We start from the raw sequence: 17,235 nt of genomic DNA, 5'->3' as shown, positions 1-17,235 counted from the left end.
ATGCTGTGCAGCCCCTCTTAGAATAAATTTGCTTTAATGTGGATGCTTTTACTGCAGCTCATTTGTGGTGTTAGGATTATACTACATTTGGTTTACATTTTGGCCAAGCCTGCAAATTCCCAAGTCTGTGTGACTCTAAAACCATTACTGTACCAGTGGCATATGTTGTGTTCATTGCTGTACCTATCTCAGCTAATTAAGCTTCACTTTAATTTGCCATATTGTTGCCAGTATCACCAGCTTAGATCCTGAACTGAGCAAAGATTGAAAAGACAGCCTAGATAGCAGGAGAGAGCAAAGTGAGAGCAGCCCATACTTTGGGCTACTGTGTGATGAAGAGCTGTGTGCAGTTGAGAGGAATGCATGGAAATAAAGCTTTTCCCATCATCTGCTGCAGAAATGTTCTCCTCCACTTGGTTACAAAGTTATTTGCTTTACGAGATATCCTTTTTTTCTCATGATTCTCATGCATCTGTCAAAGATCTTGTCATGTGGTATGTGAGCAGGGACTGTTGCAGTCACAGGAAGTACAGGCACAGTTACTGCTCAGCATTGGAACAAGCTGTAAGAATTCAGATGGAGGTGTCTGCTAAGTTATTACATCCCTATGGTGAGGTTAGTTCCTTCTGATTAATAGGAATATTATTTTGTTGGGTTTTTTTAATGCTAGGTTGCATCATATTCTATAGCAGAGAGAAAATACAAAGTAAGATGAGATGTATCACACACATTGAGTTCAGGAGTTTGGCCTTTTTCATCTCTCTACTGTTGGAATTCACTATTTACTTATAGTGCTTTGTTCATCCTTTTCCAGCAACTAGGTAACTGCATTGTCTGTCTGTCTGATTGGTACTCAGCACCACAGCATGTCAGGGCTAAATGAGAAGGCTAAGATCATTCTTGAAACAGAGCTGACTGAACAGTCTCCTCCTTAAATTACTTTGACTAAGCATAGCAGTTTCTGAGGAGATATTTTCAGCTTATGCTGGCAGATGAGTACAGTTCTGCAGGTAAAGCACATGACTAGGAAGAAGAGTGAAACAAACTGATCCTCACTGCCTGTGCAACCCTTGGCAAATCCTCTGGGCTTTAATTTCTCCATCCTTAAAAGCATATTAAAAATGATTAGATACTGCTGGGAAATAATTTCAGTTCTACTTCACTTGAAAGCTCACAAAAAAAACTTGAGCAATCTTGCCAGTGCATTTAATTGCTATCTTATTCTGTTTGTCTGTTTGGCTTGTAGATAATGATATCAAATACCAAAGGCAGTGAGAATTACATCAGATTCCTAAGTTTTTCAAAGTATCATTCTTCACATAGTCCAATACAGCAAGATGGGATCCCCATGTTCCCTAAACTGCCCTCCAGTACAATACAGATTAATTTTTTTCCCATTAATTCGGTAACTTCTACTTGATCTAGAACATTTTTAGCAAGATCAGTATTTAAGCAGATGTCCAGTACACTGGCAGATTATCTCACAAACATAGGAAGGAGACATCCAGTCTTTTTCAGAGTTTGCTTCTGGGCAAAAGTTTTTGCTCAGGCAAATATTGAAATCCTCCAGAATTTTCAGCCTAGCTCAAAACCTGTCCCTAGTCTCTTGTTGATCCACGACAGCCAGACACTAAGTCTCCCTTGGTCATTTTATCCATAGCACTTCATGACATGGGAACGCTTTCCCAAATCCTTGACCAATGCTAGGAGGGCCCTCTCAGTCCTTTGCCTCCAGACACTTCATCTACACCTCCAGTGATGTTCCCTTAGAAGATGTTAGGACAGCCATAGTCAGCCAGAGCAAAGGCCCCTTTTGCCCAGCGTGTTTTCTCTAGCAGTGGCCAACACAGATGTCTAGGGAGAGTACAGAGAAAGGGCAAACGTAGCTCCTGCTTTCTCCAGCTGCCATCTCAGTTTCCCACTACATCAGCTCAAAGACTTCCTCAGTCACAATGAAGTTTCTGGATCTTTAATAAACTTTAAAGGATTTCTCTTCCCTAAAATTCTTGGGAGTCTCTGTACCTTGTTGCTACTACCACATGCTGTGCCAGACAGTTCCAGAGCTTTCTAGTCAGCTGCCCTGTCTGGCTGTCAGTGCTGCAAAGCTGAAGATGCCAAACAGAACTGTTCCCCTTCTAGCAACTTTTGTTTTCCCCTTGATAGGGCCTGTAAGATTTATTGTTTCTTTAGCCTTTTTTGATCTAGTTTCAGAGTTTTCTTTCTTTCTGGTCTTTTCATCAGGGTTTATATTACACTGGACTGAAAGGCCTGGGTAGTTCCAGCTAATTGCAATCTGTCAATGTCTTCTACACTGGCACTAATAGAAAAGAATAAGAAAAGTGAATGTGGGGATTTTTTCCCTGCAAGGATGTGCCACTTGGAATGTTTTAGACCTTTGTCACCTTTTAATACAGGTTCCTCCAAGCACCTACAAAGTGCCAAAGGAAAAAAAGCAGCTACAGGAAATGAAAGCAAAAAATCGCCGAAAAGCAGAAGTAAGTATATTATGTTCTTGTTCTAGCTTTTCCCTTTCTTCTAGCCTGTTTCTTTTGTAAAGTTCCATTTCCACAAGTCTTAGAACTTTATCTGAAACATATCTGCCTTTGCACTTAACTCCTGGCTCTTTCTCTAGAGTCATGAGGTTTGTATCCTATATTCTGTTCTGTCACCCTTTTTCCATCTTCCTGATTACTAACTGCCTGAGACAATTCACTTGACAAATGCTGTGTGAGAAATGATGCAAGCAGCCATGTAAGGTAATAGAAATATGATTACTTCTCTTCACAAACTAGTTTGATGGCTCTTTTACTCCCACAGGACATGGATATTTTAGGTATTCACTTAATTAAGGCTTAAAAATACAAAATATGTTCAATGCTTTGTTTTCTATAGTAACTGGTAAATAACCACGTCACCAGGTTTGAAACTATCAGCAGATTCTGACTACTTTTTTTGTGCAGACTCCATACTCTCCTTCTGCAGGCTGAGAGAGTGGGAAGTCATTGTGAGTTGTAATGAAACAGAGTGAATGGTCTGTGAGTCAAGAAAGCAGAACTAAGGGCCAGCAGAAACAAAGAAACAGATCTAGTTATTTCATCCACACTTTGATCAATCCCACTCAATGAGTTAGCTATTATTATAGTTAAAGGAGATTGTTGTTGCCAGCTCCTAGGAAGGGATGTCAGTTTCGTCCTTCTCCCCTTCCTTCCCAATTCCTTATTCCTTCCTTCCTTTCCAACTCCGGGCAGCAGCGGTGTTGGGGTGCCAGTGCCCACCCGCCAGATCCGGCCCTGAGGCGAGCGCGGGGAGGCAAAGGGATCCCTGGCACTGGCCAGCGGTCTCGCTGCCTCGAAACAGCCGAGCCCCACCGGCAGCCCGGCGCCGCCGAACCGCGCTCTGTCTCCCATGCCCGCACACCGGCGGGAGCTTCCTGGGACCGTGCAGTCGCACTCCTCACTGAGGGGACCGGCTCCGGAAATAGGAGCACTCTCCCCATCTACCGGAGCGCCACCGACCTGCCCCGAGGCCGCCAGCAGCCCCCGCAGCGCGGCGAGTCCCGGCCTCCCGCAGCCACCCGACCCTAGGCCACCCACGCAGCGCAGCGCACCTGGCTTGCGCCGCAGGGAAGAGCCGGCACTGACCGACACTGCCGGAAAAGAAAAAGGCCAGGGGCGGGGTGGTTGAAAGCCCCCTGTTCCTGGAGATGTTTCAGAGGCAGAGATGCGGTGCTGAGGGCCATGGTTCAGCACTAGCCTTGGCAGAGTTAGAGAATGGTTGGACTGGATGATCTTAAAGGGCTTTTCCATCCAAAGCAATTCTATGAGTTTATGAACTAGGCACATTCCTCAGTGGAGAAATGCATGAATGCAAGGAACAAAAGAAAAGCACCACAGAAGTTACAGCTGCAAACAGCAGTTTTTGCGCCTCTGGAATGTTGTAAAAGGCATCCAAGGCATTCCCAAAGGTCAGTTCCCTAGGCTTTTTGCTAAACAAGCTAAAATTTGGAGTCCTGAAAGAAGTATGTGTTAAAAGCACCATTTGTTTCATGGCATTTCTGCAGAAGCTATATATTTGGTTACAAGCACCATGTCTGAGCACCCATGAGGAGTGGGAACACTGGAAGCCATGCTCTAGACAGTTACAGAAACACTGATGTTATGAACAGCTGCTGTCCAGAAAGCCATTAGAAAATCTGGTCTGTTTCACAGCTTTGATCAGAGATTTGGTTTACAACAAAAAGAAATAGCCAAATCCTAGAAATGTGGCTGCTTGTACTTCCCCATTTAAAGTGAATTACTGTTAGGGGTATGCCTGTGGTAGCCACCCTTGATGCTCACATCCCCAGTCATAATCTTCTCATTTAACTCAAAACCGAGAGCATTCTTTGTTAGCCATGTGGAAACAAATTCTACCTATGGTACTGATGTGCCACAAATAATTCTGAAGATTTAAGTTGAATTCTGGACGAGCAACCTGTTTCATGTGGGCAAACCTGTCCAAGGCTTGATGTCCTATGCAGAAGACACAACCAGGCAGAACTATGTAGTAAATCAAGACTTGCCTGCATCAAGTCTTTAATCAGGAATGAAAATTCTTATAAATGCAAAGTCAAGCTTTCATTCATTGGAAAGAAATGAGTATCCTGGTTGGGGTTGCAAGGCTTTTAGAGACAGAAAAGTCTTACTAATGAATTTAAATGTAGTATAATCTTTAAGCTCATTGTTTTAATTTTAGGATCTGCTCCTGGAAGCAAATATAAACCAGTTCAGGTGTGCAACTGTGAAGCCTGAAAAGGAAGTGGTATGCTACAAAATACTTTATTATCTGAACATACCTAATATGAAGATGAAAAATAACTGGGATATTTAAACATATTTGAAAGTACTTGAAAATTTTTATTTGGGATGAGGAATTATGTGTTTCATTTATAGTTGTTTTGGCATTTCACATCTACATTCTAATGTTTGCCTCTTTGAATGCATAATTTTCCTATACTTCTGGTTTTGCTTTATTATTCTCCTAATTTTGAGACAAACAGCCTTCCTGGAATACTACTCCAACAAGTCTTCAAACTGGCAATATTTCTCTAACCCCACATATTATTTTTCCATTAACTTTTCGGCCACAGCCAAGCTGAGGAAGAAACACTCCCATTCATACAGAATTCCTGCTTAGGTTGATTCTCAGTGCACAACTGTTTCACCAAATTCTGTATGTAAGAGATTCATTTCAGGGTCACATCTGCATATCCTGTTCATTGTGTTCATCCCCATGGTACCAGACACTTTCACATCAGTATCTGTAGCTAACACCAGAAATCAAATTCATAACCATCAGTAGAATTTTGCCACTATTTAATGATTCCATCAAGTATGCTTTGACATCCTGTGTCTTCCCAATATGTTTTGAGATGAGTATACAAATATACAGAGGCAGTATTTCATAGTCAGAACATCACTGTTGCTTTTTAGCATATTTTAGTCTGAAAAATTTAGCTTATATCTGGAGCTACCTTTGCATGGTCATTTGATAGAAAATATTCCCACTGAGTGCACATAGCAAGTTTTTGTGGATATAACAATTCCAAAATATGTCACTTATGATTGCATTTGTTACTCTAGATGAATATTCAAAAGTGATTTTTGGTAAATATCTAGTATTTTTTGCTGAGTACTTGAAAATCTGTCTCTGAAATGAAATAATGTATTTCTGGTTTGAAACACAGATCACACATGATAGTATGAGGAATAAACCAGCATTCCAGGCCCCAAAGGTCCAGAGCAAGGTGAGTAACCTTTTAAGATTATGTCTGTTGACAGATGTACTTGAAAACTCTGCAGTGAAAATCATACATGCAAACCCTGAGATGATGCAAACTCTACTGGAAGCCATGTTTCCACAAAGTTCTGTAGCCAAGGAGCATGGGATGCTCATAAATTTTGGTCTGTGCAACATTAACAACCCACAAAGAAAGGGTCAGGGAGCAACAAGAACGTGGCTACTGCAGGAGGGAAGAGAAACGAGGAGCCAAAGGTAATAAAAGCACAAGCAGTACCCTCACAACCACACTGCATTATCTGAATGTGACGGGGTGGGTGGTAGTGATGGGTTCTGCTGACAGCAGGTCATCCTTAGACAAAGCAAGGTAACAAGTAAGGTCTGGGGTTCTCCCAGAAGTCCAGTCAGGAGGCAAGGCTACAACAGCAACTCAGGTCTGTGACAGCAGGAGACAGAACTGGAGAGACAACCAGAAGCAGAATTACCTTCAGCATAGTGGAAAAAGCCTGAAGCCTGTACCTGAAATGAAGTGGGGCTCCTGGACCAGTGAGCAGAAGGGGTGACTTGAGTCCTAGGTGAGGCTGGTCAGGGCAATTAAGACCTCATGGCTCCCTGAGGGCCCTGACAGGTAAGTTGTGTACAGCTGCACAATGTAACCATACTGCCTTAATAATTTATTTCAGTTCCAAGGGGGGAAGTTTTTTATGTAAAATGGTAGTCATTCAGAATAGTCCACAGGAGAAAAAACAACCTTGAGTTGAGAACTCAGCACAGAGACGGAAGAATCTTGTGTCTGTAAATCACTGTTTCAAAATTAGATCCTAAAGCAATCATTCCAGCTAATGACTGTCTGATACACAATATACAATCAGTCTGGCTGTTTGTCTTCTCTCCTTCAGACACATACTGAGGTCACCAAATCCACTATACTGATTGCTTCTCTACCAGGATTTCCAAGGGTCAGAGAACTGTAAGATGGAAAATGGGCTGTTCAGCCTTCACCATGTAACACATGAAAACCCACATTGCTATTTCTGCAATAACTGTGCTACAGATAATCTTCAGTCTTACATCATTCAATCTGTCACGTTTCATTTGCTTCACATTCATATGCAGAACAATTTAATGTGGAAGCTGTGCTTGTATTGTGACCTCAAATACCTTGTGAGCAGGTCTACCTACTCCTTAAAACTACGGATTTAGGTGCATGCGTTGGAAAGACTGATTCGCTGTTGTGCAACCGGGCATCTGGCAATTACTTCTAAAGAAACTCTGCCATTTATCAAATCCTGAAGTTATCTTTAATAACAGCATCCCCTGCTTAGTCTGCTTGTTTACAATCCAGCACCATTTAAACTACAGGAATGTAGGAAGATCCCAGTTCCTTCTCCACTCAAAAGAGGGGGAAAAAATCAAACCCAGGAAACATTTACACAGTTAACCCAAACACACATGATGTATAATGATGTGGGCTTAGCTCAAGGCTATGCATATTCCACTTCTTCCCCTGATAATATAAACTACTGAAACCTCACTGTAGACTAATGATAGTCAAACCATCAGCCTGAATTGCAAAATATGGATCTTGGGGCATTGATCAGGGTCACTTCTAACAGCTGCCTGTATCTTCTCTAGAAGCACAGTAAGTTTTATCTCAGCCAAACACATTTGCCTTAAAGACTGGTTAGGTGATATGCAAGATGCTGCTGTAACTCCCAAGCTGAAATAGCTCGTTACTGACTTTTAAAATACTTTCTATTCCTGTTACCTTCCTGCCTGTGAGTAGACAAACTCAAAGAGGAAGGTTTATCCAAGATGCAGAAATAAGATTATCACCTGTCCTCAAATGAATGAAGTGATATTACACTTTAACCAACTCTTTGTAGAACCCCCACAGTATATTAAATACATTCTTTTCATTTCAGACACATTTATTACGTGCAGCAGCAATTATTTCTCATTGCTGTTACAAAATAGCTATTCATCCTTTTCACTGGAAGAATGAGATAGTACAAACGCATCATCACTCTGTCTCAGTCTGCCTCCTGCTCATATCAGGCTTTGCTCTTTACATATTGATTGGATTTGGTGAGCTGTTGTCTGTTCATTAGGTGGCAATAGTGAATACAAATTTTCTTCCAGAGTAATTACAGTGTTCTGCAATTTCTCAAATATTTCCATTTTCTCATCTTGAAAAAAAGTGAAGATATCTCACACCAGGAAGAGGAGTAATATTCAAAAATTCTGTGATACCAAGGCCCAAGCCAACCTCATGAAGTTCAACAAGGTCAAGTGTAAGGTCCTACACCTGGGTTGAGACAATCCCAAGTACAAATATAGGCTGGGAAAGGAGTAGCTTGAGAGCAGTCTGGAGGAGAAGGACTTGAGGGTGTCAGTTGATGACAAAGCCAGCAACGGTCACTGGCAGCCCAGAAGGCAACCATGTGCTGGGCTGCATCCAAACCAATGAGAGCAACAGGACAGGGAGGGGATTCTACCCTTCTGCTCTGCTGAGACCTGGCACTGCATCCAGTTATGGTGCCCCCAGCATAAAAGGGACATGGAGCTGCTGGAGAGGGTCCAGAGGAGGCCACAAAGATGATGAGAGGGCTGGAGAACCATCCCTGTGGGGACAGGCTGAGAGAGTTGGAGCTGTTCAGCCTGGAGAAGGGAAGGCTCCAAGAAGACCTTAGAGCAGGATTCCAGTAGCTGAAGGGGGCCTATAAGAAAGCCAGGGAAGGACTTTTTACAAGGACTTATAGTGACAGGACAAGGAGGGATGCATTGAAGCTTAGGAGGGCAGATTTAGACTGGAGATTAGGAAGAAATTCCGTACAGTGAGGGTGGTGAGACACTGGAATAGGTTGCCCATACAGGCTGTGGATGACCACTCCCTGGAGGTGTTTAAGGCTAGGTGGGATGGGGCCTTGAGCAAGCTGGGCTAGTGGGAGGTGTCCCTGCCCATGGCAGGCAGGTTGGAACTCAATAATCTTCAAGGTCTCTTCCAATCTAAACCATCCTATGATTCTATGAATTTATGAGATAGAACAATATTAATTTTTTTTACTTATACCTGTCTGCATATATCCTGGGCCTCCTAGTAGTTTGAATATAGGGCTGCCATTTTTCTGGTTTGTTGTCATATAGTGATATTTCTGTTTAATAACCTGGGAAACTGTAATTTAAGGTATTTCCATAATCATTCTTAGTTCAGTTCTCCATCCAAATTATACTTGGTCAATACAGAACATGAAAGCTGTACACACAGGTAATTGCCAAAAATATGGAAACTTCTCTATGTGACAAAGAAAAGGGGTGCTCCAGATAGACAAATTCTACACAGTACAGTGTATAAAATACAGGCCTTGGAGGGAATTTTCGTACAGAAGACTTTGAGAAGAGTTGAATAGTAGACCAAAAGGAAGAACATCATAAAGAAGAGAAAGTAGAGTCATACAAAAGCAGTAAAATACATTAGGTTGGGTTCTTTTCCTAAATTCTTCAAGTTATCATCATTTTTGTCAAGAAACAGACAGGTAATTAATTTTTGTCCATTAAAATGTGCCATCTGTGTGGAAACCAGTAATTCCACTAAGTGAATTTCTATGTGGTAGCATGCATTTGCTCTCCTCAGCCTACCTAATGAATCTAAATTAGCAAACATCATTTTTCCAGTTAGCTTTTGTATTTCAGGAGCCTGAATACCTACCTGTGCATATTTGCAGTATACAGATTGAGTAATTCTGTGCATCTGTTTTCCAGCCACTCATTAAGCTGTTAATTTGGAATTTAAAGACAGATTTGGATTCTAAACACAGAACCTGTCTGGATTTAGGTCAGATGTGTCATAACTAAGCTTTGTTCTCTGCCGGAACGATCCCAGTTCTTACCCTGCCAGCGCTGTTTTGCTTCGGTTCAGATCAGGTCTCTTCCATGTGTCTGCAAAGGTGATAGATTTTTTCTGAGCAGCCTACTTGTGCAGGGAACATTTTTAACTGGCAGAGACATTGTTCTATTCTCTTCCTCCCTCAGTCTTTAGAGCTTGTCTGGAAGTTAGTCCTAAGGCAATACTTTGAAGAACTGCAAAGCAGCCACCAGATCTAATCCAAGTTACATTATGAGGCCTGAAAGTCACTAAGAGCTGTACTTCACTTCTACTACCCAGAGAGTGGCTGTGGCAATTGGTGATGCCAGCTGACTTCTAAGTATTTTAAAGTTTTAATAGTGATTATTTGTACAACACTTCTGAGCCCTTCCTGTGAAAGGTACTGCTTAGGTTTTTCTTTAATGGCTTTGGCTAACTTACCATGTTTCAGAGAAGCAGTTCCCTTTCTTTGTCCAAAGCAGATGGAATCCCTGCACACCATGTATATGAGCACTGAAAAAAAATAATGAAAGGAAGCAAACACATTCTATGGGATTTGACATGGTCCAAGAGTGATTACAAATTTATAATCCACTTGGGGGACTTTGCTGATTTCTTAAGCAGCTTGAATGGTTTAAGAACAGCATGCAATTTCATTGTGAATGTCAGATTAATGCTAGATGAATGCTTTAAGCAAAATTTATGCTGTCTTAGGTCGATGTATTTAACCCATCAAAATGTTTTGATGCTGTGTGTTATGGTTTACATTGCTAACTATGGTATATACGTTCCCTTTCCTGACAGACTGACAATATACCTATTAAATTAAACACTGCAGCTATTTTGAGAGAGGGTGCCCTCTACCAACGGAAAAGGGAACAGGAACTCAAGAGGTAGGTGTACCAGCACACTTCGTTCTCAGGTTACCTCTCACAGCCCGGATATGGGATAATTAACCACAGTAAAAATAATTGCATACATTGCAGGTGAACTCAAATAATGGTCCTGTTGTGAGGCATTAGGAAGCTATTCTCCAACCACGGCGGACAAACAAAGAGTGGACTGAAATCAAAGTCTAGGCTGGTATACAGCATGACTGTCTTCTCTTTTAGCACTCAGGCTGGGCCTCACTTGCAAAGTCCAGTCAGGGTCACTTATTATATTTGTTCCAACTCTCCAGAATAAAGAATAATTCAAACACACACCTATTTCTGTCTGCATTATAAAAGATGCATAGAGCACAGAAATGAGAGAATCACCTATCTGGAAAAGACCTTCAGACCGTCAAGTCCAACCATAACGTCACATCTCCCTGTATACAACTGTTAGACCAGTATGATGTTAAGCCAAATCATTTCATATATCTCCATACATGTTTTGTGGTCAATTACAAGCCAAATTTGATGCTTGAACTTGTTTATATGTATATAAAAATACCTGTGTCTGTCACAATAGGACACAGAGGATAAGAGTGTGATGCTCCACAAGGCAAGATAAACCAGGAGCTGAGGGAGACAGCAAGACATGTAGGGACAATGTCCTCACTGACAGCAGCTAAGTTCCATAGTACCCTGGCAAGACAGCAGAGCAGATCCAGTGACAAACAGGGACAGCCAGTGATTGCTAGATGAGTCCATAGTGAGGAGTCAGAGCTGAGGTCAAGCCAGGAAGCCAAGTCAACAAGGCAGGGTCACCAAGGTGCTAGGCTGGGTGCAGGTGTGCCTACAGTGAGCTTAGGCAAGCTCAAAGGCTGTTTGTTACCAGCAACTTGAATGTGGCTCTCCACACACAAGAGGACTTTACACAACTCTTCTCACGCTGCTCTGGTCCAGTGCTATACAGCTGCACTGCAGCAGAGCTGTCTTTGAACACAAGCTGCCAAACCCTAGGCAGGGCTGGGCAGTAAAAGATTGCACTTAGGGCTCTAAGGAATACTGACAGAAGGATTCCTCTGGTGTAAGAAAACCTGATGTCCACAGGTTTTCAGTGGACATTAACTAGGGAGAGGGTGACTCCTGAATGGCCACCACAGGTTGTATTTTATAACTAAAATTACAGAATATTTCACTAATAACTTTAACAAACCTCTACCATGTCATCTTGATTTAATATTATTTCTAATCCACCTCTCTTAGCAGGCTCTCTACTAAATATTGTTAGCATTTTAACTGTTGGGATGACTGCCTGAGGTCGAATGATTGGATTTGGTCTTTGGACCTAGCAAATTTTGGGATGTGGATCAGGATTTTAGCAGTAAGACACTATGCACCACTCAGGTTCTGTTAGTAGCTATGTGTGGATATTGATGGTCTTTTGTGTTACACATGACACTGTTCACTCTGTCTGGCACAGTTTTGTTCCATTCATCAAAGAAAGAGATTTTCTCTGTAACTTGACACTATTTTGTATTTTATATTAGTCGGTTTTAATCTTCAGCTGCATTTAACACACAACAGATACATATATAGGCACATATATATACATTGGGGAGCAACTCTAAGAGACAATTCACTGCATTTTTGTGTCTCTGCCCTAGTTCTTGGCTCATTCAGTTCTCTGCTGCAGGACTCTGAAGGGCCTGCCCCAGGCCTTTGCTATGCTTTTCTCTCTCAGCCCAGCAGAAAAAATAAGAATGTGGCTTTGCTTAATAGCTGAATCCTTCTTTGCCTCATTACAGCAATATTTTTAATTGACAAAATACAAACCAGAAACAGAATTAAGCAGAAAGGTTTTTAGTTCTGTGTGAAAAGCAATCCTCTGAGACAATGTACATACCTTCAGCCTGATTATCCCTGTTCCTTCTGTAGCTGAAGTTTGCCATCTCTTGGGGCTTTGTTTCACTGGAACTTTCAGGTCCATGCCCTCATGCACATTCTTTCAGCCAGCTTTTCCCAGCAGGAACACCTCTTGGGCTAGAATGAAAATATATCTGTCATATGGCTTTTTGATGACTGCCTTTGGTCTCTGCAGAGATGAATCACCTTATATCACAACAAACTACTAGAGATGTTTCTAAGCTAAGGCAGATCCAGATCCCCAAACAGCATACTCTTCTTTTCTCTTGCAGAATTGAAAATTTGCTAGAAGGGACTGGAGACCCATCTGAATTCTTGGAATGGCAAAAACAGATGCGTGAAAAAGATCTGGAAGAACAGCTGGCTGAAATAGAGTGCAGGAGGCTTCAAGGGAAACTGAGTTACGAAGAGGCAGTTCTAGCCCATCAGAATGTCATTCAAGAAAATAAGAAGAAAGCTGATCTAATGAGAGAAGAGGTAAGAAACAGCATTGCTCAAATTTGCTTACATGCTGTCAGTGCAAAACATGGCACAGATGATACCTACTGTAAGGTGTAAAAGTTCTATCCTTTGTTTTTACTCACTGGAGTCTGCAAACAATGGGGACACGATGCTGTAACCTCCAGACACAGCACTGCTTATTTATTGAAGTGCTTGTTACAAGTGTTTGACTTGACTGATGACACTTACACATTCTCCCCTCTTTTCCTGTCATTGTGCATATCCCTTTCGAACAGCTGCTGAGATACAAAGCAACCTTTGCATGGAAATCACCAATATATGACTAATGTCATTATATTGTTAAAATGAGAGTCACAAATATCGAAGAATTTGTTTTCCTAAACTGATGTAATTCCATTTACTTCATAGAATCACAGAATGGATTAGATTGGAAGGGACTTCAGAGATATCTACTCCAAACTCCCTGCCATGGGCAGGGATCCCTCCTAACTAGGCTCATCTGCTCAAGGCCTCATCTAACCTGGCTGTGAACACCTACTTCATACCTGACACATAGATCACACCCTCTTTGGATTCATCTATATATGGAAAACTGAATATTTATGCCAGGAAGTATATTCACACAGTTTCCAAGCTATCAGATCACAGCTTCCCAAAACAATGTTAGATCTTTTAATCTTTTTCCCAAGCTCACATGATAGTTTTCCAGTGCTTTTCCTAGAAATTAAACAAGTGATCAAGAAATAACTATTTCTATTGATTTTAAACATTTCATACTCACTATCACAGGCTTTTCTTTCCCGTTAGCCTAGTTTCCTGCTCCCTCCTGCAGGCCAGCCAGTACATTTCTCTTGGCCACCTCTCACAGATGTTTCTGCAGTGTTTCAGTACCTTAAGATGGAACCACAAATGTACAAGGTTTTCATAAAGGCCAGGCTTGCTCGATGACTTCCTTTTTTGTCCTAAAAAATCGTTCAGTCCTGTTTGGCACTGAGTCTTCATGTCTGCTTAGACAGGTTACAGCAAGAACTGAAAGTGAACCCTACTGTGTACCACTGAGCACAGTGTGATTGCTCCAAAATTATTGTCATTATTATAGGCACCTCAGTTTCAGAGCATAGGTATTTTCTCTGTTACCAGGAGTGTCCCACTATGTATGGACCTGGGGGTGTGCAAACTGGACGTGCCCTATCCCGAGCAATTCCAGACAGCTCACTTCACTTGCCAGCAGATGCCAGCAGGGCATTTCATCCATCTGGAGATCTCCAGAAGTACTGAGCACCAGATCTCCATTCACCAACAGCTGTCATCTTGACCTTCCTCCTGCTTTGAAACCCTAGTCTTCCATCTAAACCAGACAGTACAGTAAGGGATCTAGACTGGGTAAAATCCATTTTCCTGCTTCCTGCACATTTCCTCTGACAAAGAAAGGAACACAATAGCCAGAAGAGGACTTTTGTATATTGCAGAGATAGCAATTAGGCCCAAGAAGATCCTGCAGGCACACAGCCAGCTGTGCACTAGATTAGCACTCTTCTTGGTATCTCACCACCAGATCCAGAGATGGCTGGTTTTGTCTGCTATTAGAAAAACGTGGGAGGGAATCCCGGAAAATAGCAGTGCAAATGTTATGGAAGGCTGTTGTGAGCAAATAAAACAGTGACAAGAGCTTACATCTGCGTCTCTCTGCTGTCCCTAGCCAGTGCCCTTTGTGGATCATGTAATACTTTGAACCCAATTGTCCTTGCCCTATTTCAATGGTCTGAAGGATTTGGATCACCAGTTGTCAGAAGTTTTATTCTTCTGTTTGTGATTTAGAAAGCAGAGCTGATGCACCAGTATGCAGAGAAACGTCTACAGGAACAGAAAGAAATGAGAGAGCTGGTGCAGCAGGTCGTGGAAGGACACAAGAATGCAAAGCAAGCAAAAATAAAGCTTCAGAAATACAAACAGCAGATAGGTATTTATCTATTGCCAGAAAAATGAGATGTGATGGCAAATGTCCCCAAACTGCTTCAGCATTCTTTTAGTGAGCCAATTACAATGTTTACAGAAAATTGCCTTTAAAGGGAAGTTGAGGGAAAGATCCAGGCTGTACATTGCCATGGATGTATGAATATGAATTGCAGGAATAAGCTGGTAATGGGTAGATCAGGAATTCTACACCACTGATAACAGGAATCACTCTTTGTTTAAAAGGAAAAAAGACAGCTCTAATATTGTACCACTGATTTCACTTCCATCTAGAAGCAGCATATGTGAATGACTCTACTTTTGTCAGATCAAGTTATGAAGCTCAGATTCTTGTGATTTTTATCATTAAGAAAGGGTCTGCCTAGCAACCACTGTGAAAGAATCATGGCTCAAGATTATTGTCTTCTCCAGAGAAGATAGTCCAGAGAAGAAGAGTGTAGCTAAGGAAAGAAAAGCCATCTCCTAGAAGAACAGTACCATAAGGGAGAAGGATGTAGCACCTCCAAGACAGACCAGTCATTAGGATGAAGGGAAATAGTGCTACTTATCCTCTATTACTCTTAAAAGTCTTCAGTTAATGGTAATGAAGTCCAGGGAGAAGGCAGTTCTGCCTGGCATGGCTGTCCATACTTCAACACAAGGCCATGTTAACATCTGCTGGATGAAGAAACTACCTCTAGTTGTGCATATTTTTCTGGGCAGGCTTTTCCCTGCTTGTCTGTCTCCATACTTGTAGGGTAGAGGGTGTTAACCACTCTGAATGGGCCAGCAAACCCTACCAGCCTTTGCAATTCAGTGATTTCTAGGAGATAAATAGCTTGAAAAACTAGAAATATTTGCTATTGTGTGATAGCCTTTTATTAAATAATGAAACAGCATGCACTAGTTAGAACAGCAATTCTAAAGCAGTAACTCAAGGTGCCTCCTTTATGTATGTATACAGTATGTTTGTGTGCTGAATAGTAGGATAGATAGTGGAGGTGGGAAGTACTCACTTGCTTCTCCAATCACTCCTCCCACCAATGCCAGACTGTTCCCCCAAGTACCTTGAGATCAGTGTTATTGTCATTATTCACAAATGCATACAAATTTTGCTCCAGATGGACTGTTTGTTAAAATATGCAGCCAGCTAACAGAGAGGAGATCTTCTCTTTCAGTTCAGGAAGTTTGTGAAGAAAATCGGGAACTTCTTCGGCAAGCTTTAGAGGAGGAGGAGGAGAGGCTCAGGAAGAGATATGAACTCATTCAACAAATACGAGCTATTGAGTCTCTACCAAGTGTCAGACACAAGGTTGTTGATTTAACAGAGGTAAGCTCAAAAGGAAACACTATTGATCTACATAAAGGTATATTGTATGTCTCCACATAGTCAGAGAAATTGTGTGCTGCCTATGGATAGCACAGAATCCCAGCATGGGACAGGGTTGGAAGGGACCTCTGGAGATCACCTAGTCCTATCTGGACCTCTGGAGATCATCTAGTCCAACCTTCCCTACTAAAGTAGGTCCTAGAAGCTCTGGATTTACATTTTGAATGAGATGACCAAAATGCTTCATTAGGCAAAGACAGGGAGCTGTTATATGGCCTGTAGAAGCTGAAATGTGATAAGAAAAAGCAGGTATAAGATAGAAATAAGCACTGAAACAGGCTGCCCAGGGAGGTGGTTGAATCCCCGTCCCTGGAGGTGTTTCAAAGAGGCAGAGATGTGATGCTAAAGGACATGGTTTAGCACCAGCCTTGGCAGAGTTAAGAGAATGGTTGGACTCAATGATCTTAAAGGTATTTTCCAATCCAAAACATTCTGTACATGCAGATGTATATCTGTACAAACACAGAGAGAGGGACAGTTTATGTTAAGAACAAGAGGCAAAAACTTCAACTGTTCACAAATGTGTTTAGAAATTATCTGCCTTCATATGCAAGCTAAGGTGCAGAAGTCTCTCATTACATCTCAGAATCAGGCTCATTATTACTCTCATTGCAAAAACTTCATTAAACATTCAGGTTTGAATGTTTAACTTTGGGGATCAAGAGCTGAATTTCCTGGGTCCAAAGCATTGTTTAGTCCTAGATTTTTTTCAGACAAAAATAGTAAATGCCATCACAGATCAGATCCATACACTGGAAATTGCTAAATACCAAAAATGCCCTTTTTTTTAAGGGTAAAGTCTGTTCTTGGCTTTACAAATTAAAATAAATGCAGGTTTACACATTTTAAATTTCAAAAATCTAAGAGATAAGTCAATCAGAATTTTTTTGGACAGGAAGTGATTTGTGAGTTTTGTGATTATCTACTGTGTATTTCAAAGCTTTTTCACTAATTGTTATCTGAGCTTTGTGTTTTTACACACAGGAAAGATA

General features: G+C 41.5%; 1 protein-coding gene across 1 annotated transcript in view; it reads left to right on the top strand.

The window, feature by feature from the left end:
* Positions 1 to 17,235, top strand: part of CFAP99 (cilia and flagella associated protein 99) — a 36,688-nt gene that overhangs the window by 14,056 nt on the left and 5,397 nt on the right. The window contains exons 6-12 of the mRNA XM_054391675.1: positions 2,415 to 2,495; positions 4,735 to 4,800; positions 5,726 to 5,785; positions 10,448 to 10,536; positions 12,711 to 12,915; positions 14,719 to 14,860; positions 16,032 to 16,183. Coding sequence (XP_054247650.1) covers positions 2,415 to 2,495; positions 4,735 to 4,800; positions 5,726 to 5,785; positions 10,448 to 10,536; positions 12,711 to 12,915; positions 14,719 to 14,860; positions 16,032 to 16,183 — 795 coding nt within the window. The remainder of the gene's footprint in view (positions 1 to 2,414; positions 2,496 to 4,734; positions 4,801 to 5,725; positions 5,786 to 10,447; positions 10,537 to 12,710; positions 12,916 to 14,718; positions 14,861 to 16,031; positions 16,184 to 17,235) is intronic.

Source organism: Indicator indicator, chromosome 23 (genome assembly GCF_027791375.1).
Source record: "Indicator indicator isolate 239-I01 chromosome 23, UM_Iind_1.1, whole genome shotgun sequence".
Taxonomy (NCBI): Eukaryota; Metazoa; Chordata; class Aves; order Piciformes; family Indicatoridae; genus Indicator; species Indicator indicator.
This window is presented reverse-complemented; position numbering and strand designations above follow the sequence as displayed.